The sequence below is a fragment of the Bos indicus x Bos taurus genome, chromosome 11, assembly GCF_003369695.1.
Source record: "Bos indicus x Bos taurus breed Angus x Brahman F1 hybrid chromosome 11, Bos_hybrid_MaternalHap_v2.0, whole genome shotgun sequence".
In the NCBI taxonomy this organism is placed as follows: Eukaryota; Metazoa; Chordata; class Mammalia; order Artiodactyla; family Bovidae; genus Bos; species Bos indicus x Bos taurus.
Genome location: NC_040086.1, coordinates 104,194,162 through 104,218,875, shown reverse-complemented (window position 1 = coordinate 104,218,875; position 24,714 = coordinate 104,194,162). Strand labels below are relative to the sequence as shown.

Sequence of the window (24,714 nt, the reverse complement as noted above, 5' to 3'; positions counted from 1 at the left end):
GCAGAGGATGGACGCAGAGTGGGGCCAGGGCCCAGGGGCAGAAGACCCCCAAGAGGACACCCCCAGGGCAGAGATTCAGGATAAAGGGCCAGTGGCCGGGCAGGGGCGGGGTGATCAGGGCTTCGAGGGGGACGTTAAAAGGCGCGGCAGTCTTTCTCCAAGGGCAGCAGGAGTCGCAGCAGGATTTTACGCGGGAAGAAGGGCTCTGACGGCAGATCTGAGCACCAGCAAAGCCCCTGGCCGCCGGGCAACCCCCTCTCGGGATGAAGTTGCTCCTGAGCTGGGGGGCAAGTCTGAACTCCAAGAGGCCTCCAGGGGGGCTCACGCCAGCACCCACCTCGCCCGGAAAGAGCTGCAGCACAGCAGCCCGACCTCGAACAGGGCGGGTGCAGGGAGGGGGAGGGGCTCCTCGGGCTGCGCCTGCCCCACTGCAGAGTCTCTGGGAAGGACACTGGGCAGCGGAGGAGCAGGGGAGACTTTGGTGGGGGGGGGGGGGGGGCGCCTGGATCAGGGACGCCAGGCTCCTGCACTCTGTGCCAAGGACAGCTGCCGTGTGGGGACAGGGCCCAATGCCCCACCCGGACATTCACATCCACCCCTCCCCGGACCCCAGTCCCCACCCCGGGTGCTTCCAGGCCTTCTCCACACGACCCTCGGGGGACCCTGGGACCTCACTAATTATTAACAATGTCTTATTTCAGGGGGAAAGCCCCGGGCTTGGCTGCAGCACAACCCACATTTTAAAGGCAAAAACGCAGCTCAGAGGCTGGAGCGGGGCCAAAGAACGCGCTGTTTTCTGCTGAGCTGGCGAGATGGGCCAGGGCCAGGAGCCAGGAAAAACAGGCGGGCCTGCCACCCCTCCTCCGGGAAGTTTCACTTTAAACCAGATGAGGCTGGTCAGACACTTAACCGTGTGTGTGCCGGCTGGCGGGGCGGGCGAGGGCAGAGCCAGGCCTGGGGCCCTGGGGCCCCACCCGCTCCGGGCAGACAGAGGCCGGTCCAGGAAGAGAGGAGGCAGGAACCTGGACAGCTGGTCTGCAGGCACCTTCTCCCAGAAACCCACTGCGCGCCCGGCTCGGGGGACCCGGCAAGGAGGCAAGGCCAGCCCTCCCAGGCCCACAGTCAGCAGGGAGAGAGCCAGGCAGACTGCGCTCAGATCACAGCCATCTGTTCCACACACGTTTGTAAAGCACCTACTATGTGCTGGCTTTCGTCCCTGCCGGGGCGAGCACAGCAGAGCCCTGCCTCGAGTGGTTTCCTCTGGCCGGCAGAGGAAAGCACCGCCTTGGTTTACCCGCTCTAGAGCCACGCGTGCCTACTGTGTGCCAGCACAGGGCCCATCTGTCTGGTGGGGCTACAGGGAACGGTGAGTGCACGCCTGCTGGGGCGGAAGAGTGCCTGGGTCCCCCGCTGCCCTGGGTGGGGGAGGGCAGCTGCCCTCTAACCCACAGGAGTGTCTGAAGGGCTGGGGCGGGCCTGCCGCAGCCCCCAAGGCCCACCTTCCTGGCTGCTCGGGGTACTTGTGTTTGCAGTACGCCTCCAGGGACGCATAGACCTTCTCGCGAAGCGCCTCCACCTCGGCTGGGTTTGAGAGCCCCTTGGAGTCTGCAGGGGAGAAGGGGCCACAGGTCAGAGCCCGGCCCCGGGAAGCGGGGACCCAGAGCCCCGGCCTGGATGAGGCGGCCCCGTGCATGCACCCTGCCTGCTGCATGCTGGCCACTCGACCTTGGGCCCATTCCCTAACCTCTCGCCACCCCACTACCTCATCAGGAGGGTGGGACAGGCCTGCTTCCCCCACCCCTGGTTACCACAGCAACCGCGTCACCTCCAGAGGCCTCAGTGCACTGGGTCTCAGCCCCTCTGAGCCAATGTAGGCTCCAGACCTCCTCCTGTCTGAAACAGCCAAACCCACGCTGTGGGGGCTGAAGCCACCCTGAGCCCTGGGACCCTGGCAGCAGGAGCCTGGTCTGGAAGGGGCTCTGCCTGTGGACAGAGATGCCTGGGACCAGCGCCACCAAAACCCCAGGGCCCAGGGCTGAGGACTGAGGCGCACGGGTGCCCTGGGTCATCTGGGCAGCAGTCACAGGCCTCCCCGAGGCAGTGAGAGCTCCCAGTCGGGCAAAGCTAAGCCCCTCTCTGCTCCTTCGTCTCCAAAGTCACCCCGCAAACTGACACCCGCCAAGCCTCTCCCCACTGACCCCCAACAGCAGCCCCCTTTGGGCACTGGGATTCGGGTCCCCGCCCTGAGTGCGGCCCCAGACAGGCATGGTCCACCCTGATGGTTTAGGGGGCAGAGGCTGGAGCCCCCCTGCTGCCCATCTGAAGCCAGGGAAGCCCTGGGGACAGGCCTGCTCTTGGGTGGCCTCTGAGCCCTAGGCCAGGGGCCCCTACACCAGCCCTGCCCCGGCTGTCTGACATGCCAGCAGGGGCACCGTGCCCAGCGTGAATGCCACAGTGGCCTGGGGTCCTGGGCACCTCGGGAAATGCAGACTCCTCTGCAGCTGGGCCCCCGGTCCCCCTACACCTGGGCCTGTGCCAGCTCTGGCCACCTCCCTTCTGCCCCTGGCAATCCCAAGTCTGGGCCCCAGCAGGTAAAGCAGTGCTGGCAGCCAAGTCACGCTCGACTTCAAGGGGGACCCTGCTGGGCAGGGCTGTGTTGCCAGGGTCGTGGGCTCACGCACAGGCCTGGGGACAAATGCCCCTGGAAACGGGCTGTACCCACTAGGGGACCCCATCTTCACCCCAGCCTGACCCTCAGCACTGGAGCCGATGGAGGGTAAGGACTCATGAGCCCTGCCGCTGCCCCGCCCTCCCACCGCCAGCACTTCCCCAAGAAGCCCTCAGAGCCCACCCCTGCCCCAGTACCCCCCAGCACCCCCAGAGCAGCCGGGCTCCAAATCTCTGGCAGCAGAGCCCATCGCAAGGGAGACAGGCAGGCTCAGAGGAGGGGCAGGGGGCCGACACCGCCCTATCAGTGGGCTGTGGGGCTGCGGTGGGCGCCCCGCGGCCTTGGCCCCTGGCGGGGCGGACACCAGGCCTGGATGGCAGGCAGTACCAGGGTTGAAGAGGACGATGGCGCGCAGGCAGCCCAGCTCCGTCTTGTCCATCTGCATGTCCCGCATCTTGGACACCAGCTCCGTCAGCACCCTGTGTGCGTGGGGGGAGGGGGGCAGGCAAACATCAACATCCAAGCCAGACCGTGCCCTTCCCGGGGCCCCCCAGAAACACCCCCGAAGGACTCCGTGCAGGCCTGGAGGGCAGCTGAGAAGGGTAAGGCGATTCAGACCGGGTAGGACAGTCCCTGCGCCCAGCCAGTCCCCTCCGGCCCCGAGCGGGGAGGGGGGCTCCTCTCCTCCAGCTCCAGGAGCTCAGTGTTGTGGGATTTTATTCCAGGAACCCGGAGACTAGAGGGGCACCGCGTGACAGCAGGGTGAGCCAGGGTCCTGGACGTCAGGGACGAAGTCCACTGGCACACGTCCCCGCTTGGCTGCAGAGCAGGCCAAGGCCCGGACGCGCATCCCTGCTACTCCCTACATCTGCGGAAAGGCACCTCCCCAGCTCCTGGCTTCCCTGCTCCTGGCTCGCTGCCAGAGGGGGCTCCGTGCCACTTCCCATCACCAGGCACCTTCTGAGCACCTGGGCCCCCGGAGCTGTCAGCTGGGCACAAGGCCGGGGAGGGACGGGCTTGCTAAAGAAGCCATCTGTGAGCAATACGATCCTCTGGAGAAGGAAATGGCAACCCACTCCAGTATTCCTGCCTGGAGAACCCCACAGACAGGGGAGCCTGGCAGGCTACAGTCCATGGGGTTGCACAGAGTCGGACACAGCTGAGCAGCTAAGCATGTAAGCAATAAACCCAGCACCCCACAGCCCCCTCTCCGAGTTTACTGAACAAAGACACGCCCTACACTGTCTGCATCAGGGCCTGCCCAGGGCGCCTGGTGCAGGCGGGTGGGGTGGAGCAGTCAGGAGCCGCCCCCGTTCTTCCTGCGCCGTCCCACGTGGCAGCACGCTCCCGCATTTATCCCCAGGGGGCTACAGTAGGGGTCTCTGCTGCTCCCCCCCCCGCCCACTGTAAGGCTCTTGTACTCAGGGACTCAGGCTTCCCCAGTGGCTCAGTTGGAAAAGAATCCACCTGCAACGTGGGAGACCTGGGTTCGATCCCTGGGCTGGGAAGATTCCTGGAGAAGAGAAAGGCTCCCCACTCCAGTATTCTGGCCTGGAGAATTCAATAGACCATATACAGTCCATGGAGTCACAGAGTCAGACACGACTGAGCGACTCTCTTCACTCAGGGGCTCACCTGGGACCCCGCCCATTGCCTCCCCTCCCTGGGGTCCACTCACCCTGTGCTGAAGCTCCCCCTGCCCAAGGAACCCCCCCCCCGACGGCCCTCCCCAGCCCCTTCAGCTCTGGCTGGCTGACCTGACACCCCGGTCCCCAGAAGGCCCAGGTGCTCTGACCTGGGCTCATAGGCAAAGCCAGCCAGGGATGGGAACAGGCATCCCAGTGACCCTGCAGGTGGAGACGGGATGAGTCGAGATTTGGGAGCCTGAGAAGAGTCGCCTGACCACCGCCTAGCACCGGCCGCCTGGGTGTGTGCCGAGAGAGGCGGGAGCAGAGAGCAGTGTCCCTGCCGGGGACAGGCCCAGAGTGGTGCTGGGACGTGGCCATGTGCCCGGGGCCAGGCCGCACGCAGGTTCATGGAACCACAACACGTCAGAGGAGTCCTCGCCGGCTCCCACAGAACAGTACCACCGACTACTTCTGCTTTAAAGATGGGGCCGCTTTCCTTCACACGCGCGGATGTGGAGGGAAAGACACCACAGTGGGAGCTGGGGTACACGGGCGGCCCCGGGGATTTTAACCTTAGGGAAGGTGCTTAGTTGTGTCCGACTCTTAGCGACCCCATGGACTGTAGCCCACCAGGCTCCTCCGTCCATGGGATTCTCCAGCCAAGAATACTGCAGTGGGTTGCCATTCCCTTCTCCAGGGGATCTTACCGACCCAGGGATCGAACCCGGGTCTCCCGTGCTGCGGGCATACACTTTACCCTCTGAGCCACCTGGGACTTAGTCCTGGGGCCCTTCTGCTGTCTCCACAAGCGTAACCTCCGTGCACAGCACAAGGCCACGCGGGGCCCCCACCTGTCGAAAATGGCGCCCACGCCTGCGCTGTGGGCGCTGTTGCGATGTACGTGCAGCCCGGTGGCCAGGAGGATGCCGTCCTTCACGGCGATGGAGCGGTGCGAGAAGGAGGCGATGAGCAGCTCGTTCCAGCCTGCGGGGGCGGGGCACAGGGTCACCGTGGTCTCCAGGCCCCGCCCGCCTCCTCGCCCCTAGGACCACCCCCACTGAGCAGGAGCAGGGACTCGTCCACCTGCAGGGCTCCGGGGCCCTGCCCCACCCCACCCCGCCCCGCCCCGGCCCCCACCGGGCCCCCCGGAGGCAGCTCGCACCCTCTCGAGGCAGGGCCTCCATGGAACCCCGAGCCCATGACCCTGCCACAGAAGGGCGGTTCCCGAGCACTGACCCTAAAGTCCCGCACAGAGCAGCTCCTGCAGCTGCTTCACCCGGGCCCTCCATACTCAGATGCCCGGGAAGTCCCTCTCTGTACGCCGCTGCTGCCAAAGAGTGCGAGGGAGCCCCCAGACCCTCTTGGGCAGCCCCCAACGCAGACTCCCAGAGCTGACGTTTTGGGGGTGCCACAAAACAGTAAATGATGGAACCTAGGAGTGTTGGAGCCAAAGGGGGACTGCCACTCTCTCTCTGAGAGTCCCTGGCACACGCGGCGTGGGCGCAGGGCTGGGGGAGGGCAGAGAAGAGCCCGTGCGCATGCGCTCCTGCAAACCGGCCGCGCGAGCCGTCTCCGGAGCGTCGCTAGCGACCGTCTCAGACCCCAGCCCGGAGCCCACGGAGCACTCGGCAGTGGTGGCTGTGACCGTCACCGGTGCCCCAAAGGCTCCGGGCTGGTGGCTGTGACCGTGTCACAACGGTGATCCTGTTCAATCATGACTCAACCCCACGAAGCTAGTATTGGCCTCACTTAACACAGAGGAAAACTGAGAGCCCGGGAGACAAAGGGGCTGCCCGCTCAGCATGAGGACCCAGGGCCCCGCCCCACCCTGCAGGTCGGCATCTTTTCCTGTCGGCTCTGGGGTTGGAGTTTGTGCCCCAGTCAGAGTGAAAGCTCTTCCAGGGACCGTCTCCCCCACTCCTGGGCCATCGTGGACCGACACCCGCCGGCCAGACATCAGGGCTCAGGAGGCTGAGGAGGAGACCTCAAGGGGCAGAACCGGGCCCCCAGCAAGACTGCCCTCCTCTGAGGCCCCGTCCCCAGCCGCCCCCCGGCCCTTCCCCAGCAGAGCCCCCCACCCCCCTCCCTATGCCCGGTGCCCCGTGCCTCTAGGACCCCACTGAGCATGAGCAGGGCCCCGCCCCTCGCCCCGCCCCTCACAAGGCCCGCCCCCTCAGGCCCCGCCCACCGCCCCTGCCCACCCCTCGCCCCGCCCCCACCCGGCCCGCCGCTCACCTGCTCGCAGCAGGATGACCTGGTCGTCCAGGGGCAGCTCGGAGAAGTGCGGGATCCGCTTGGCCCACTCCACCAGTGTGAAGAGCTGCTTGTCAGCCGCTTGGCAGATGTTGGTGACGGGGTCGTTGGGCTGGGGAGGGGCACCGTGGTGAGCACCGTGCATTGAACAGAGCCCCTGATCAGGCCCCCACACGCCCGACCCAGCAGCGGGGGCTGACCGACGCCCCCACGACCCCCCACGACCTCAGCCCCCGAACCCCAGCACAAAGGAATCGGCGAGCACGGCTGAGTGAAGGGTTCTGATGGGAGGTGACCCTGGAAGGTGTGGGTGGGCCCGGGGTCATCACAGAGCGCCTGCTGGGGGGGAGGACATGAGGGCCGAGGCCAAGGTCAAGGAGGGAAGAGCTGCCGGCAGACTTGGAAGAAGGGCCGGAGCCGGGGCCCAGGGCCCCTCCAGAGCGGAGGCCGGGCGCGGCCCCCACCCGCACGCCTGCGAGGGCCAGCCCTGCCGGCGCCCTGACTTGGCCCAGGGGCGCAGGTCTCAGGCTTCGCCTCGAGGGGCGTGAGGCAGTGAGATCTGTGCTGCTTTAGGCCCTCAGTTTGCTGTCACTTGTCCAGCAGCCACAGAAAGGTCACCGTGCCATGACCCATTCGGTCTCCACCGCGGCCCTTGGGCCGATGCCAGGTGACCTCGTGCTGCGGACCAGGCATGGGGAGGGCATGGTCAGTGCCAGCCCCTCTGCTGGTGGTGCTTCCTCCCAAATTTGGACGTGGCAACACACAAGGGTGCACCCGAAGCCCTTCCGGAAAGTTCAGGTCAGAAGGGGCTTGCGTGCGTGCTCAGTCATGTAGTCGTGTCTGACTCTTGAGACCCCATGGGCTGTAGCCCACCAGGCTCTTCTGTCCGTGGGATTCTCCAGGCAAGAACACTGGAGTGGGTTGCCATTTCCTCCTCCAGGGCATCTTTCTGACCCAGGGATCGAACCCGTGTCTTCTGCAGTGCAGGCGGATTCATTACCACTAAGCCACCTGGGAAGCCCCTAGCCAGAAGGGGACGCCCAGTCATCCTCACAAACGGGGGCAACCCGGGAAGCCTCAGTGGCTGCAGGCTCCAGCCCACGGGGCTCCGACGGAGAACTCGCCAGGCCCTGGGGGGTGGGGCCCAGGCAGCGGAAGCGTAAGCGCTTCATTCCAGGAACCACGTGGGCCAGGCATCCCCCCCACCCCCGACGGCGTGGGGAGCCTGGAGGAGCTTCCCTGATAGAAACCATGTGCCCTCCCGTGGCGCGCAGTCTAAACAATCCGGCCGTGAAGGGCCTGCTGAGGGCTCTCTTGGGAGGCCTGTGACAGAGGGGCACGGAGGCCGGCGTGCAGAAGGAGTACCTGGGGCCGCGGGAGAAGCGGCTTCCAGGCCATACGGCCAGTCAGGGGAAGGGGGTGGAAGGTGCCAGCGCCCAGACGCCCCCAGAGTCACCGTCACACCGAGGCCCCAGGGGGCCAGCCCCACAGCATTCCCGCCTCCACCCAGGAGCACTGACCAGAAGCCCAGCACTCGGGGCGCCCAGAAGCCACGTGCCCAAGCCCAGCACACCCTCTGGGCATTGCACACCCATCCCAGCCGCCAGATGACCACAGCCACGAGCAGAGCTAGCCTGCACCGGGAACCCGGCTCACCCGAGCGACACATCCAGCACCTAGTGAGCCAGAGCCTGGGGCCAGGCTCCAGTCCTCAGGGACCTTGCTCCGAGCCCTTCCAGCCTACGGCTGGGAGGCCAAGCTTGACGGCGGGGGGTCCGGGGAGATGCACTGAGCGGGGCAGAAGGCATGGGGAAGACCAACGAGTCCTGGGCTGAAGCCCCAGAGGTCGGGCCTTCTCTAGTCACTAGCGGGAGCCCCCCCTGAGCCCCCAAGGGGCCCAGAGCAGGCCCAGTGGAGTAGGCCAGGGCCTCGGAGGCAGGTGCCGGGTCATACCTAATAAGCTGGGGGCAAAGGTTACCTGCACCAGAGGCGCGGGGCTGGCCTGGAGGGAGCGGGTTCCCCTGGGGGAGGAGCTTGAACTCTACCAGGCTCCATCCTCTGAGCCTCATTCCCACAAAAAGACAAAACAGGCCTCATTCAACAGCAGTTTCCTGAGCTCTGGCCCCTTGCCGGAGAGGGCAGAGCCTTCCCTGTCCTAGGAGGGGACCGCGGGGCCCCCAGGCTGGGACCTGAGGCTCCCCCGGGGCCGACAGGTGTCCCTGGTCTGGGGGAAGGGGCTGAACGAGCCAGCCCCAGAGGGGGACCCAGGCCAATCCACCAGGAGCGGCCACAGGAGGGCAGAGCCCCCACCAGCCAGCCCACCGGCCTGTCCCCTAAATCGCCCGCCTGTTCTGCATTCCCGGAGCGCGCAGAGGGCAGACTCATTTCCTCCCAGATGGTGTCCTCACTGGACAAGAGTAAAACCTGGCAGACGGGTGTAGACCCCTGACTTTTCCTTCAGGGTTTCTGCTCAATCGTGAGGCCCTTGCGGCCACCCTGGCTCCCCACTGGGACTAGAGAAGCCATCGGGTGGGGTCGGGCCACAGACCAGAGGGACTGTCGAGGGTCAAACCGGCGGCGGGTGGGGTGGTCACTGCACACAAGAGGCAACACGGCGGGGCAGCCAGCGTAGGGGTCTGAGAGGGGCTGCAGCCTGGGGCGCTCTGTCGCAGGGGGACAAGGAAGCAGGGTGTCCTGAGACTGCAGGCAGGATGCGACCCCCACGCTCTGAGACTGGGGGGCCGTGAACAAGCACCTACGGGACGGCAGGGTCCTGTCCCTGACCGCAGCCGGGCACGGGGGACCGTCCGACGGCCAGGATGGAGAACGAACCACCACACTCGCCGCGCCGTGACCCCCAAGCGTCAAGGGCGCCGAGCCCCCGTGAAGGGGGAACAAGGCAGTCGAGAGGGAAAGGGCTCCCCAAGGAAGGCACACTTGGCAAGGCTGAAGCCGGAGGAGGAACGGTGGAGACCACACGAACAAGGGCCCTGGGGCGGGAGTGGGCGGGGCGTCCGGGCCACGTGAGGCAGGGACAGAACGGAGGGGAGAAGCCAGGGGGACCCCAGGGCCGCCCTGAACCCACACGGGAGACACAGATCATGCTGACACCCAGTGCTGCCCACAGGCCTGGCTGCACGATGGGCCAGAGGTAACAGGAAGCTGGAAGGGAGCTGTAAAGTCCTGGGCTTTGAGCCCAACAACAGAAAACTCGCCCACCTGACTGGCAGCAGAGCCTCACGGAGGTGCAGGGGCACGGGGGGTGACAGGGTCCCCCTCCAGGCGGGGGTGTGATGACAGGGCCCCCTCCCAGGCGTGCTCCCAGGGCCTCCGTCCCCAGAGCAGAGCAGATGGACGTGGGCGGGGGCGCTCACCGAGCTGGGGTTCAGCCCCACGTTCGCCTCCACGTAGGTCTCGGTCTTGGGCTCGACGGCCAGCTCGGCCTCCAGGATCTTCTCCACTGGCATGTCCTCGTTGGCGCTGCTGCTGGACTCCACCTCGCTCTCGCCCCGGTCCTTGCCCCGCTGCCGCTCCTCCTGCACGGCTGAGGCGGGGTAGGGGTCACTGGTCAGCCCGCAGCTCCTGCGGCAGCCTCTGCCCCCGGGGCCCAAGCAGCGCGTCTGCCAGCCAGCCAGGGCCAGGGAGAGTGAGGCTGCTCGGGGCCGGCCAGACCGCAGCCCCGTCTCTGCCCCAAGCCCGGCCTCCCGCTCCCGGGGGGACTGTGCACTCTGAGAACAGAGCGCGCCGCCTCTCGCTAATTCATTCAACCACGGTTCACACCAGGACCACCCAGGGCCAAGGCAGACAGGGCCCCGCTCTCAGGAAGCCAACAGCTCAGCAGGGATCCCGAAGTGGAGTGAGAAGGGCTTTCATGGGCTGTGGACGCAGGCACAGCCAGGATGGCTTCCCGGAAGAAGCGGCAACGCAGTTGAAGAGACAGAAAGGCAGGGACGGCAGCTCAGGCAGGGGCGGGGCATGCGCCGAGGCAGAGGGGGTGTCCAGCATGAGGCTGGAGGACTGGGCAGACGGGGGCAGCCTAGTCTCTGGGAACCAGGAAGAGAGGGAAGGGTTTATTTCAACACGCACCAAGGAGACCCACGCGGAGGAAGGCCGAGGGGACCAGGCACCCCACGCTGGGCGTTCACAGACCCTCGATCTCAGAGCCCACGTAGCTCAGGCTGCCCTCTCCTAAGAGGCGCTGAGACCTCCCTGAGGTCACCCGCAGGCCAGTGGGACACTGAGCCACAGCCCAGCTGTGGACCCCACCCAGAGCCCTGCAAAGCCCCAAGGGGCTCCTGCCATGTCCTGGGCTGACCCCACCACCCCACCTCTACTGGGGACAGCAAGGACCCCGGGCCAGAGCAGCAGGAGGAGTCCACAGCGGGCAGAAGCCTAGTCCAAGGCCCGAGGGGCTGCCACAGAGCCCAGCACCCTCGCAGCGGAGCCCCGGGCGTATTGGGCAGAGCCCCCACGGACGGCCAGACACCTCTGAGAGACAGCAGCGGCACCAGGATGGGGCGGCACCCCCGCCCGCCAAGCCCCCCAGGCCCACCCTCCCGTGGTCCTGCCCTGCTGAGCCAGAGCGGGTCCAGGCATCCCCTCGACACCCCAGGTGCCCTCAGCGCCCACCTCAGACAGAGCTTCGCAGGGCCCCTGGGGACCCCAGCACAGAGGGGAGCTTGTGCAAGCCCACTCCCGGGGGCCGAGGTGCACACACGGCCGCCGTGCTGTGCGGAAGGGCCCGCTTGCAGCCCCTCAACCCAGGGGCCAGGGGAGCCTCCGTTCTCCGAGCCTGGGGGCGTGAGGGCTCCGCTCTGGGGCTCCCTGGGGTCCCCAGGCTCCACACAGCTTCATAACAGCCCACGTCAACCCCTCTCCACCACGCCGGCCCCACCAACGACCGTTCGGAGACGCCGGGACCCAGCGGTGCCCTTCTCTGGGCCATGGGGCGTCCTGAGGGCCAGCCCGACCTCCTTCCTGCCTCCATAGACGGCTGCTCACAGCTGCCCCCCGCCAGGGGCTTCGCTCTCCGAGCCCAAATGTTGACTCAAGTGAGGGACTTTCCGTTGGTGTAGCCAGACTCCAGACAGGCCGGCCGACGCTGCGGACCGCACCAGCTGGGCCACGGAGCCAGGCAGAAGGCTTCGGGCCAGAGCTTTTGCAAGCCTGGCGCTTCTGCAAAGTCTGACAGCTGGTGGGGCTGGGTGGGAAGCTCAAGCTGGCTGGCCTGGTCCCCGCTACCCCCACCCACAGTGGATGCTGGGCTGGGCCGGGCACCTCCTCAGGTCACCATCTGTGCAGGAGACTGGGTCACAGGCCAGAAGGGTGGACCCAGAGCGAGGCAGCCACACGGGCCCATCTGGACCACAGCCAAGTGATGGGAACACAGAACCCTGGCGAGCAGTGTCCCTGAGACCCTGAGAGTGGGGTCCCTGGGGTCTGTGCTCTAGACAGAGCTGAGAGGCCCGTTTTACCAAGTGGGGAAACTGAGGCCCAGAGCACCCCTCATGGCTGAGCCCTCAGGAGAGCAGGCAGCTCAGGAGTCAGACCTGCTCTGCCCCGGGTGAGCCCCAAGCCTCTCTAGGCCCCAGCACCGCCCCCCACCTGCAGTGAGACTGACGACACCCGCCTCCCGGGCGTCCACAGGCACTGTCCTCCGTCTGCTCGTGACTCCCACCCCCACGCCCCCCACGCCATGGCCCAGTTACAGGGATGCCCGCACTCAAGACGGCCCTGGGAGCAGGGGTGCTGACGGGGGGCCTTGGGTGTGGGGCGGGGGGGCAGAATTAAGTAGCAAAGCTCTGTGAGCACCCTCACTATAAATATTACGGTTTTACTTATAGACAGTGGCGGGAGCAGGGTGGCTAGGATTCTTGCTGGACTAGGTCAGCCGTCATTTGCACGTGGTCGTATGTGACTGACATCTAGCTGGCGGGAGGCCTCAGGCAGGAGGGGCGGCCAAGACAGGGCCTTGTCCTCCTCCCAGCCCAGGGTGGGGGCGGGGGGCTGCACGGCGGAGGGTGGGGGGACGTTGCCATGAGAGCAGAGCTGGCAGGCCCGCTGCTGGGATCCCCAGGAAAACCCCGGGGCCAGCGCTCCCCAGCAGTCAAGCCAGCGCCTGGAGGGGCACTAAACACCCCAACACGGCCAGGGTCCCCGCAGTCAGCGACTCCGGCCTGGGACCCCTCTCTGGCACGGTGCTTGCTGCCGGCCCCCTGGGGAGCTGAGAGGTGGGAGGGGGCGTCCGGGTAGGGGAACTCAGGCCTGCTGACTCCTTTGCTTTGGGCACTTCCCCTGTCCCTTGCAGGACCCGAGGGGCAGGAAGGACGGGATTTCACCAGCGGCCCTGGCCCGGCTGCCCCTTCTCAAGGGCAGAGGGGGCGTCCCTGCCAGAGGCCACAGGGCAAGTTAGGTGCCTCCGGCTCAGAGGACCCGGCCCTCCGTCCCCTCACTCTGCACACGAGAACGGTTATGTGCATACAATCACACATGCACACAGGCTCACACCCACACATGCACACCAGCACTCACACAGACTCACACGCACACATACACACATGCACACACACACACATGTGCATACAGGCTCACACACAGACACGCACACACATGCACACAGGCCTACACCCACGCACCCACACCAGCACTCACAGACTCACATGCACACTCGCAGACACACCCACACGTGCACACAGGCTCACATGCACACCAGCACACATGTGCACACACAGATGCACACACTCACACCCACACATGCACACCAGCATTCACACAGACTCACGTACACTCACACACAGACGCACAGGCACACACAGACGCACACACACACGCACCCATCTTGTGGCCACCAGTCGCTCGCCCGCCCCCCACGCCCCCCACCACATCCCTCTCTTGGGGGAGCCTGCCAACACCCCCATGCACAGGTGAGGACACCGAGGCTGGGAGAAGCGAGGCCACGCGCCCCGGGGACAGGGGGGTGGGGGCCCGCCTGCACACGCACGTGTGCACACACACAGCAGGACCGTGTCCACACCCGTCGCTCGGAGCCAGCAGACGGACACAGGCAGGAAGCGGGGAGAGGCCTTCCCGAGGGAGGGGCGAGCAGGGGGGCGGGACAGCGGGGCGGCCCCTGCAGCCTGGCGCTCTCACCCCAGACGGGGGCCACGTCGCCCTCTCAGGCCGCGAAGCCCCGCGCACTGGCCTGTGCCCTCTTCAGACGGGAGCGCCCACAGGCCCCCGAGGGTGGCCGCACGCCCAGCGGACAGGCCCAGCCCAGCCGGGGAGGCCTACCCCACGGGCACTTCCCACCCAGGGCCCCGGCCCCACGGGCCCGACACGCAGCCGTCACCTCCCACGTCACTTGCTAGCCAGCCCTCCCTGCGGTCAGCCAGTCAGGTGCCAGCCCCGAGCCTGCGTCCTCACTGCACCAGAAGCAACCAGAAGCCTCTCACATGGGTCGTGTCGTGCGGGGCCGGCTGGCATGGCTGCCCACCACGGGGCAGCACCTAGGAGGGCTCGGGCTGGCCCTGGGGGCCTACAGCCTACACGCTCCTGGACAAGGCTATGGTGGCACGCTGGGCCCCCATCGCAGGGCACTGCACTGCCCCAAGTCATGCTGCCAAAGCCCTGCCCCCGCTGGGGAGCCCTCCTGGCAGGGCTCACACCCCGGGGTGGGGGCAGAGAGGAAGGAGCCTGGCGTGCACCTTGCTGACCCACAGAGCCGTCTGCAGGGCCGGCACCGTGGCCACGCGGGGTCTACCACTCACCCCTCTGGAGGGCAAGGCGGTGGGGCTGCCCCTGCAGCCGCGGGGGGCCAGACAGCGCTGCACCGGCGGGCAGACGGAGCCGCCTCCCACCGCCCCGCGGCTCTCGGGCCAGCGAAGAGTTTAACGTTGTGCTGGGAGCACGAGGGGGCCATGTAGGAGGGTTTTTACTGCCTGCTCGTGACTTATAAATCCAGCAGGAAGCAAGGGGAGGTGGGTCCTGATGGAATCAGGTATTTATCTAACGGCCCATAAATCAGGCCTCGAGGGCCGCGGTGCCTCAGGACGGCGCCCAACGCTCCAGACTCATGCATCAGATGGAGAGCGCGGGCATACGGCCCTGCAGGCTCGGCCCCCAAGGCCTCTTCCCTGCCCCCGAGCCCCGCTCCCTGGCCACCAGGCCCGCTCCCTACCCCCGAGGCCTCCTCCCTCCCTGGGAGGAGGGGTGTGTGGACAGTCATGGCACCATGGGTGGGTGAGTGTATGTGACCAGCAGGGACCCCAAAGAGGCTCCGGGCACAGCAGGCGCCCCTAACAGCCACTAGTGGGCAAGCACAGGGGGGTCAGAGCCGCTGACCCCCCAGACCCGAGACTGCAGCTCCACTGGGACAGGAGACGCTGTCTCCACTCTCCCCAGACCTTGGGGCGACAGTTCACTGGGGTGTCCCCCAGGCCCACAAGTGGACAGCTTGAGAGGGCCTTAGGAGAGGGTCAGTGTTTACTGGACTGGACAGCTCTGGGAACCTATGTTCGGTCACTCTGTGGGGCCCCCAGGTCTCAGCCTCTGCACATGCTGTCCCCGCCATCCAGACACGTGGTCTGCTGAACACCCCTCCACGCTTCAGGGGTCAGCTGGACACCTGTCCACCAAGTGCTGCCCAATGCCCACAGCAGGGCCGGGGCCTCCTCTGGGTTCCCACAGGCCCCAGGCTTCCCTGAAGGTCACACTGACCACTCCCAGGGGGCCCTTCCTGGCTGTGTGATGGTTACTTTCAATGGACAGATGACCACGGCTCGCTGACCCAAACCAAAGTGCAGAGGGATCTGCCCACCACGTGCTTGCCCCCTGCCCAAGTTTCCATCCTTCAGGAACAACACTGCACTCACCACCTCCAGGAAGCCCACCCTGACTACATGGGGCAGCCAGAGGAACTGGGGCCGGACACAGGCCTCCCCACACCAGGCACACGCTTCCTCTGGCCTCCTGCTGGCCTTGAGGAAGAAGGTCAGCACTGGAAGCCAGGGCCCGGTTCCAGCCCAACATGTGACCATGGCCGAGCCCCAGACCCTCTGGGCCTCAGCCTCTCCACCCGCACACAGAAAGGGGGGCCAATGTCTCTATGGAACATGCGCCCTCATCAGGAAGGCTGGGTGGGCAGACCAAGGCCCAGGCCGGCCCCCCAGCTCACGCTGGAGCCCAGGAGGCGCCGCTCTACAGGGTCCATGGGCACACTGCCCCTCGCCAGCGCCGAGACTCCCAGCCCATCACTGCCTCTCAGCCTCAAGGCACAGATCCTGCAGGACCACTGGCCCAGCTGAGGTCTCGGGTTGTCAGCAAGAAGGCCTGGGGCCCAGGAGATAAACGAAGGAGATGGAGATTGCAGACTCCACAAGAGGGCAGTCCCCAGTGACGAGACAGCCGCCCGGCTCCCCCATGGGACGGCGTGGGGGAAGGTGCACACACACCAGCCTGTGGGGACCGTGGAGCAGAAACAGTGCGGGAGGGACACGCAGACCCTCAGCCCAGAGACAGACCCTCCCAGCCAGGAGCCCCCAGCCTGGGCCAGGGAAACCAAGGCCCACAGATAGCAAGGGGCTGTGAGGAGCCTGCCCCAGGCCCAGGCCCTGGCCAGCGGGACCGCGGGACAGTTTCAGCGACCCCCTGGGAGCAGCCTTCCACGTTCCCTGCCCCACCGCCCCACACACCTGCTGTCAACGAAACCCGGACCCAGTCCCAAGGCCGAGAGGCCTGCAGCCCAAGTCTCTCTACTGTGAGGATCTGGGTCGCGAGGCACCCCCGCCCCATCTGCGGGAGGAAGCAGAGCCCAGGACAACCCAGCGCCCAGAATGCTTCCGTTGTCCTGATGGTCTCCAGAGCTCCTTACCCGTGCCCCTCCAGCCCCAGGTCTCCTGGACCGTCCTACTGAGCAGCAACAAGCAGGCCCCAGGACTGGCCTGTACACTCCCTGGGGTTCGTTCCAGGTGGAGCCCCCACCTCCCACCACAGCCCCCCGAGAGCCCACATGATCAGCAGGGCCCACCAGGACCTTGGAGAGGTTCTGATGGATGCCTGTCGCCAGTGGGGCTGGGAGCTGCCAGCAGGCAGGATCAAAGGTGTCCCTCCTGTAACCCCAGAGCCTGGCGCGAAGCTGGTGCTCAGACAAGTCAGTGAGTGAGAGACCCCAGCCCCCAGGGATGTGTGCCAACGCAGCAGCAGCGGAGGCCTCTAGAGGGAGTGAGAGCCCCGGCATCAGAAGTATGCAAAGGAGCTGTGAGCAGGGAGGGCCTCGCACCCGCACGCCTACCTTCGCGCTTCATGCCCATGGCCAGGCACTTCTGGTAGCGGCAGTACTGGCAGCGGTTGCGCTGCCGCTTGTCAATCAGGCAGTCCTTGTTGTCCCGGCAGGTGTAGGTCAGGTCCTTGCGCACCGTCCGCTTGAAGAAGCCCTTGCAGCCCTCGCAGCTGTACACCCCGTAGTGCTTGCCTGCGGGCGGGGCGGCCGTGAGCGCCATGCGCGGCGGCCGTGAGCGCCATGCGCGGCCTGGATGAGGGGCGCGCGGACTCGGACACAGGGCCCTCGCCCTCTCCAGGTCCGGGCCGGCGCCCCGAAGGGCTCAGCCGGCCTGCCAGCGGGGCTGCTGGGTTCGGGGGGGAGGCGTGCGAGGGGCCCTTGGCCCCGGGCACAGCACAGCGGCTCCCTGGCCGGCGTCTCCACTGGAGCCACCCGCCCCGCTCCCCGGCCACCATCTCCTGGACTTGGAAGAGCTAAGATGTCCAGGGTGAGCGGCTGGGAGCTCCGGTGGCCCCTCGCTGGCAAGGCCGGGCTCCTGCCACCCCCCACCCCAGCACCAGCACGGGTCCTGCAGCCCCGCCCCGCCCCGCCCCGCCCCTGGGGGGGGGTGTCCAGCAGCCCCGCTCCGCCCCGCCCTCGGAGGCCCACCTGAGGAGCGGTCCCCGCAGATGGCACAGATGTGCTTGGTGAAGGACGCCATGTTCCCTGAGGGGTGGGCCGGCACTTTGAGGACACCATTGAGGCCCAGTGGGGGCTTGATGTCCTCGCTGCTGCTCACGGGGTTCATGGGCGAGCTGAGCTGCGGAGGGAAAGCGGGGTCGGCCCTGGCAGGCGCTGCGGGGCATCCGCGGGGCAAAGAAGGCGCTGCCACGCCCCCCTCCACGGAGAGAGAAACCGGGGCTCGGAGGGGGCCTCGCCCACCCCCAGCCCTGTGGCCCGGCAGGCCCAGCCCCACGGAGCCCGGCAGGATGTCCACCCCGTCGGCCTGGCCAGGCTGGAGGAGGCCGTCCTGCCCCCAGAGCCCCAGCTCCCAAGGAACCCCAGGCTCGGAGGACCCGGCTCCCACCCCTGCCCCTCGTCGGCCTAAGTGAGAACTGCCTGCCACCCCCGGGTGCTGCCCCCAGCGGTCAGCCAGAGCTCTGGGACCCGCTGTTGTGGCGGGCGCTTTAGGGACCCCAACCCATGGATGGGCACCGAAGCCTGACCCCAGAGAGGAGGGAGGGGAGAGGGAGGAGACAGGACCCCTACACACACACACAGACACACACCCTCACACACACACAGACACACCAAATACACACACAGACACACAGACACACACAAACCTCACACACACACACACACACATTCTAACATACACACACACATTCTCACACACACACACACAATCCTCAAACACACACACACGGACACACACACACACACACGGCATGGTGGCGGTCTCAGATCCTGCAACCCGAGTAGAGAGGGAGGAAACAGCACCCCTACACACACACACATCCTCCGCCATCACACATCCTCACACACATCCTCCGCCATCTCACACACACACACAATCCTCACACACTCACCTCACACACACATACACAACCTCCACCATCACACACACAATCCTCGCAAACACATCCTCTGCCATCTCACACACACACACTTCACACACACACCTCTCACACACACACATCCTCCATCACACACACACACACACACACACAATCCTCACACACACACCTCACACATACATCCTCCGCCATCACACACACACACACACACAATCCTCACACACACACCTCACACATACCTCACACACACACCTTTCACACACACCTCACACACACATCCTCCATCACACACACACACACACACAATCCTCACACATACACGTATCCTCACACACACACCTCACACACACATTCTCTGCCATCACACACACACACACACACAATCCTCACACACACACACCTCACACACACCTCACACACACACCTTTCACACACACCTCTCACACACACACATCCTCCATCACACACACACACAATCCTCACACACACACATATCCTCACACACACACCTCACACACACATCCTCCGCCATCACACACACACACACACACACAACCCTCACACACACCTCACACAAACACACACATCACACACACACCTCTCACACACACACATCCTCCATCACACACACACACACACAATCCTCACACACACACACATATCCTCACACACACACCTCTCACACACACACATCCTCCATCACACACACACACACAATCCTCACACACACACACCTCTCACACACACACATCCTCCATCACACACACACACACACAATCCTCACACACACACACATATCCTCACACATACACACATATCCTCACACACACACACATATCCTCACACACACACACAAATTCTCACACACACACACACATATCCTCACAAACACACCTCTCACACACACACATCCTCCATCACACACACACACACACAATCCTCACACACACACACCTCTCACACACACACATCCTCCATCACACACACACACACACACAATCCTCACACACACACACATATCCTCACACATACACACATATCCTCACACACACACATATCCTCACACACACACCTCTCACACACACACACACACAATCCTCACACACACACACACACAATCCTCACACACACACACACACACACATATCCTCACAAACACACCTCTCACACACACACATCCTCCATCACACACACACACACAATCCTCACACACACACACATATCCTCACACACCTCACACACACACACACCCTCCGCCCCTCCCGCCATCACGCACACACACACACACAATCCTTACACACACACACACACACACACACACACACATCCTCACCCACACACACACCCCCTCCGCCCCTCCCGCCATCCTGACGCTGCGCCAGGAGGAAGCGTGGGAAACTCACCGGTCACCGTGGCAACAGCTGCCGCGGCAGTGACACAGCAGTTTTGGTTCCGCTGCGCCCACCCCAGCTCTCCCCTCAGCGCCCAGGGCCCAGGGGTGCTTCCCACCACACCCTGCAAGCCAGCCGCACCCCACAGGCGCCAGGGCGCCAGCCGGCAGCCCCCCAGCACCCTCACTTCTGCAAAGCCCTGACCGAGGCGGAAGTCAGGTCCTGCAGCTCTTCTGGACGGACCGCAGCCGCCGCGCTGCCCCCGGGTCTCCCCGGGCTGGGCTCCTCCTGCACATGGGAGCCTCACCCCCTTCCCTCCCTGTGGGCCCCGATTCCCATCCCCCTCCTCCCAGGACAGGAGGAGCTGGTGCTCAGCGTGCACAGAGCACTCGCTGAGCACCTGCAGGGGCTCTTCCAGCCCTGGACGTCTGGGCTCGCCTGCCCAGGTGGCCACCTGGTTCCTTGAGGACGCTGAAGCCCATGGGACTCAGGGGGCTGCAGGGAGGCCGGGAGGCCAGCTCCGGCCATGTGGGGCTGTCAGGACCCAAGGGGAGGGGTGAGGGGTGTCCAGAGAACCCCACTGCCTCCAAGAATACCCCCCACCCCCCAGCACAGTCTGCAGGCTTCAGGAGCATCTCCCAGAAGACGGTCAACTCAGCGGGGGCCTCGGCTATTTGCCGAGTGCCATCGGGCTGCACCCCATGGGAAGCCCTGAGTGAGCGGGGAGAGCCGCCCACCCACCTCCAGAGTGGATGCAGCGGCCAGCCAGGGGCACACGGCTTTAAGGGGTGACGCAGGTGTGAGCTCGGGCCTCTGGGAGTCTGAGGGACTCCCTGCATGCTGCAGAAAGGGTGTCCAGGGCCCCAGGCCAGCCCAGAGCCGCGAGACCATCCACCGAGCACCCGGCCAGGCACCCAAGGCCACGGAGAACACCCCCTGCCCAGCCCGTGGGGCTCGCCAGGAGGTGGGGGTTCGGCCACAGCTGACCATGAGGGTTCTGCCTCCTCCGTTCCCTGAGTGACTTTGGGGGAATTATCTAACCGCCCTGGGCCTGAGGCTTCTTGTGTAAAAACCGGATAAACAGGAGTGTCTCCGTCCGAAAGTCGCCGTTGGGATGACAGAGCAATCTGGGGGCCGCGCTGACAGCAGAGCTCCTGAACCCAGCTCAGGGCACAGCAAGCAGCCTCTGCAGGACTACTGGGGCCTCCGGGGGCCAGCCCCAGGCCGGCTGGGCCGCAGAGGACGGAAGGCAGCTCCCAGCCAGAGGGGGCCGCCAAGCACATGCTTGGAGAAGGGCACACCAAAGGACTGCTGGGAAAAGGGCAGGAGACTGGGGTGGCCGGGGTGGCCAGTCAGCAGCAGAGGCCAAGGGAGGGCCCTAGGGGCCCTGAGGACACTGTGTGGGCCAGAGGCTGGGCCCGAGGCCTCCCGCGGGCTGTGGGAGCCCGGCTGCAACACTGAACAGCTGGATCCGCTGGGCAGCACCCCGGAAAGGAACTCGGGCACTTCCTCTGTGGCTGTCCAAACCATGCTGGGTGAGTAGGGGCCACCTGTCCTGTCCCCCAGGCCACCACAGGCAGGCCCTCGGGACCGGTGTCCGCCCTCCATAACCTGAGGCGGGCCTTAGCACCAGGGACGGAGCCCTCAGGTATGGTCAGCATCAGTGGCGGCTCCGTGGTGTGCCCAGGGTGGGGGCCCATCCCATTTCCCCTTTCACATCCTTGGCATTCACCTCAGTTCCTGCGGAGCCTTCAGTGATCTCCTGTCTCTCGCCGCCCCTCGTCCACGCCCACCACACCCTTCCTTTCCAGCCCTCGCGGGTGAAGCCGATCACCCCCGTCAGCATGGGGTGGGAGGCCCCTGGACCCCACCGGCCTCTGCCTGCCCATCAAGGCTGGGGGCAAACCCCTACACATGGCCTGGTGGACGCAGCTTCATGGCCGTGGTGCCCACAGCAAGGACAGGCAGGGCCCATGCGGGTCCTGCCCAGGGAGGCTGATCAGGGTGGTGAGGCCAGGGCGCCAAGGTGCCCACACGTGCCTAGCACTGCAGGCGAGCTCTGGGCTGAGGTGGGGAACGCCCCCTGGGCTGATGGAGCCCCTGAACCAGGGGAGAGGAGGGGCAGCTCAGCCCACGGTGCCTGCGGCCCGGCCCATTTCTGCCCAGAGCCCCCAGCACCGCCCGCATCCACTTCCCTGCAGGGCGCGGTCGAGTCGGGGGCCATCCCCGCCAGCAGCAGGAGTCAGACTGCCTCACTGGTTCCGGCCCCATGACTCCGCGGTTGTGGTTTTGAGGCGGAGGTGGGGGGATGCCCCCCCGAACTCCACCCACACTTCCATGAATATGGGGAACCCCAAGTTTTTAAGACAAACTGCTGAAGCTTAGAAGCTGAACTCGGCTCCCAGGGAAGGAGTTATGGGGGGCAGGGTGGTGGGGACTAAGGCCTTCCCAGGAATGGTGGCCAGAGGCTGATCCCAGGGCTCGGACCGCGGCTAAGCCCCCTGCGGCCCGACTGACCTACAGAAGGACAGGCGGACAGCTGAGCGGTGGGTCGCGGCGAACGTCCGGGGACACACCCACCCCCTCCACTCCCTGAGCCCCGGCATCAGGCTCGGGACCTGCGGCTCCTCGCTCACAAGCACCTGCACTCAACAAGCACCCATCGCGTGCCGGCGGCAACAGACTGGGACAGACGAGGCCCCGAACCCCCACCCCCAGCACCGCCCCCCCAGACAGGCTAACCCCAAGGCCTGGGGGCACCACTGCACCCCCCAGCACCGCCCCCCCAGAAAGGCTAACCCCAAAGCTTGGGGCATCACTGACACCCTCGGGCCCTACCCCGCAGAGCCCCCACTCCAGACTCGCACCCAGGCTCCTCCGCACATGAGCCCTGGAGGCGTGCAGGGCAGGTACCAGGCCAGGGGGCAGCAAGGAGCTTCGCAGGCCTGAGAGCCAGCAGGTGCTGCCTCTGGCCCAGTTCCCAGGGGACAGGTGCAGGTCGGGCCTCGTCTGCCTCTCGCTGAGCAGCAGGCACTCTGCAGCCAGCGAGGATCGGGGTGTGGTGGCTACGCTACAAAGAACACGGTCAGGCCCAGGAAGGCAGCTGAGACCCCTCGCACCAACCCTCCAGCCTTCTGTCTGCTTCTGGAAGGCCCGGACACAAGGGAGCATGGGCTCCCCAGGAACAAAGGGGCTGATGAGGGGCCTGGAGAGCCAGAGGGGGGCTCCACCGAGACCAGCTCCGGACAGGCCTAGCTGACAGGCAGGGGGCAGGCTCCAGACCTCAAGGCATCCCAGGAGTGGAGAGTCCTGGAGGCAGCTGCTCCCGGGCAGCAGGGAGCCCGCGGGACATGCTGACACCGTTAGCCACACGTCTCTGGGCAGGGGGGCCTGTGCTGGAGTCCCTCTTGAGACGGCTGTCCTGCCCCCCTCAGGGAGACAGCTCCCAGAGCTCCTGTCATAGGGCCCTCCTCTACTGGGGCCTCCTTGATGGACAGGCCTTCCTCTACGGGGGCCTCCTCTATGGGGGCCTCCTCTACTGGGGCCTCCTCTATGGGAGGGGCTTTCCTCTATGGGGGCCTCCTCTACTGGGGTGGGGGTGCCTTCCTCTACTGGTGGGCCCTCCTCTACAGGGACCTCCCTCTATGGGGGCAGTGCTTTCTCTATGGGAGGCCTCTCTCTATGGGGATCCTCCCTCTATGGGGGCCTCCTCTACTGGGGTGGGGGTGCCTTCCTTTATGGGGGGCCTCCCCCTGTGGGGTTGGCCTTTCTCTACTGGGACCTTCCTCCACAAAGATGACAGCTGATCCCAGACATGAATGACATGCAGCAAAGGGGAACTCAGCTCTGTCAGGAAGGACAGTTTGAGCCCCAGAAACAAGGAGAACCCTTGGGATTCAAGCAGAACTCCCAGGCATTCAGCAAAAAATCCCACCAGGAGACCATCAGAGCCAGGAGACAAGATGAGCAGTTGGGGCCCTGGGCACCCCGGGCAGCTCTGTCGGTGTTCAGACAAGAAGCACCCACACTGGGCGGGTTGGTGGGGGTGGGTGGTGGACCAGGCCTCAGGGGTCTCCCAGACAAGAGCTGGCTCTGCCAGGCGCCAGCTGCCTCCTGATCTGGACACAACCCCAAAAGACAGACTGTTCCGAGAAGCATCTGAGCAAACTCGACCATGGAGACCACCAAGCCCAGGAGGTCATCTCTGAGACTGCTTCCAGAGACAGAAGGTTTAAGTGATGGCACCTGCTTCCCAGGGGCCATAGAAAGTGAAAGCGAAAGTGAAGTCGCTCAGTAGTGTCTGACTCTTTGCGACCCCATGGACAGTAGCCTGCACTAGGCTCCTCCATCCATGGGATTTTCTAGGCAAGAGTACTGGAGTGGGTTGCCATTTCCTTCTCCAGGGAATCTTCCCGACCCAGGGATCGAACCCAGGTCTCCTGCATTGTAGACAGACGTTTTACTATCTGAGCCAACATAGAAGGTGCAGGTAAAGTCAGGCCCCGCCCCCTGGCGCTGGCCCCGCCCCTTAGTCCAGGCCCTGCCCCTGGCCCAGGCTCCTCCCCGCACTTACCTGGGGGCTGCCGGTGCCAAAGCCCAGGGTGGGTGTGGTGGGCACCGACATAGAGTGCGGGCCCATGGGGGAACTGATGACCGAGAAGGGTGGGCCCATGCCGTTGATGGGCGAGCTGAGGGTGCTGATGGGTGAGTGCAGCTGTCCCGGAGAGCCGAGCGAGGAGCCGATGCTGGGCCCCAGGGAGGGGTGCAGCGAGGGGGCGGCCATGGAGCTGCGCGCCGTGGGGGAGCTGAGGGAGGAGGAGTTCACCTGCGTGGAGAAGTCTGCAAGACAAGAAGCCACAGGAGGCTGGTCAGGAGCCCACACCGGCGACCCACTACCCCCTGGGCCACAGCGACCACGCCAGGTCGTGAATGGCAAGGG

General features: G+C 65.5%; 1 protein-coding gene across 2 annotated transcripts in view; it reads right to left on the bottom strand.

Annotated features, from left to right (window-relative positions):
• Positions 1-24,714, bottom strand: part of RXRA (retinoid X receptor alpha) — a 93,465-nt gene that overhangs the window by 3,572 nt on the left and 65,179 nt on the right. For both annotated transcript variants that reach the window (XM_027556850.1, XM_027556851.1), the window contains exons 2-9: positions 24,349-24,614; positions 17,474-17,624; positions 16,838-17,017; positions 9,924-10,093; positions 6,532-6,661; positions 5,148-5,280; positions 3,056-3,147; positions 1,500-1,605 (exon numbers count right to left, since the gene is read on the bottom strand). In XM_027556850.1, the coding sequence (XP_027412651.1) occupies positions 1,500-1,605; positions 3,056-3,147; positions 5,148-5,280; positions 6,532-6,661; positions 9,924-10,093; positions 16,838-17,017; positions 17,474-17,624; positions 24,349-24,614 (1,228 nt within the window). The remainder of the gene's footprint in view (positions 1-1,499; positions 1,606-3,055; positions 3,148-5,147; positions 5,281-6,531; positions 6,662-9,923; positions 10,094-16,837; positions 17,018-17,473; positions 17,625-24,348; positions 24,615-24,714) is intronic.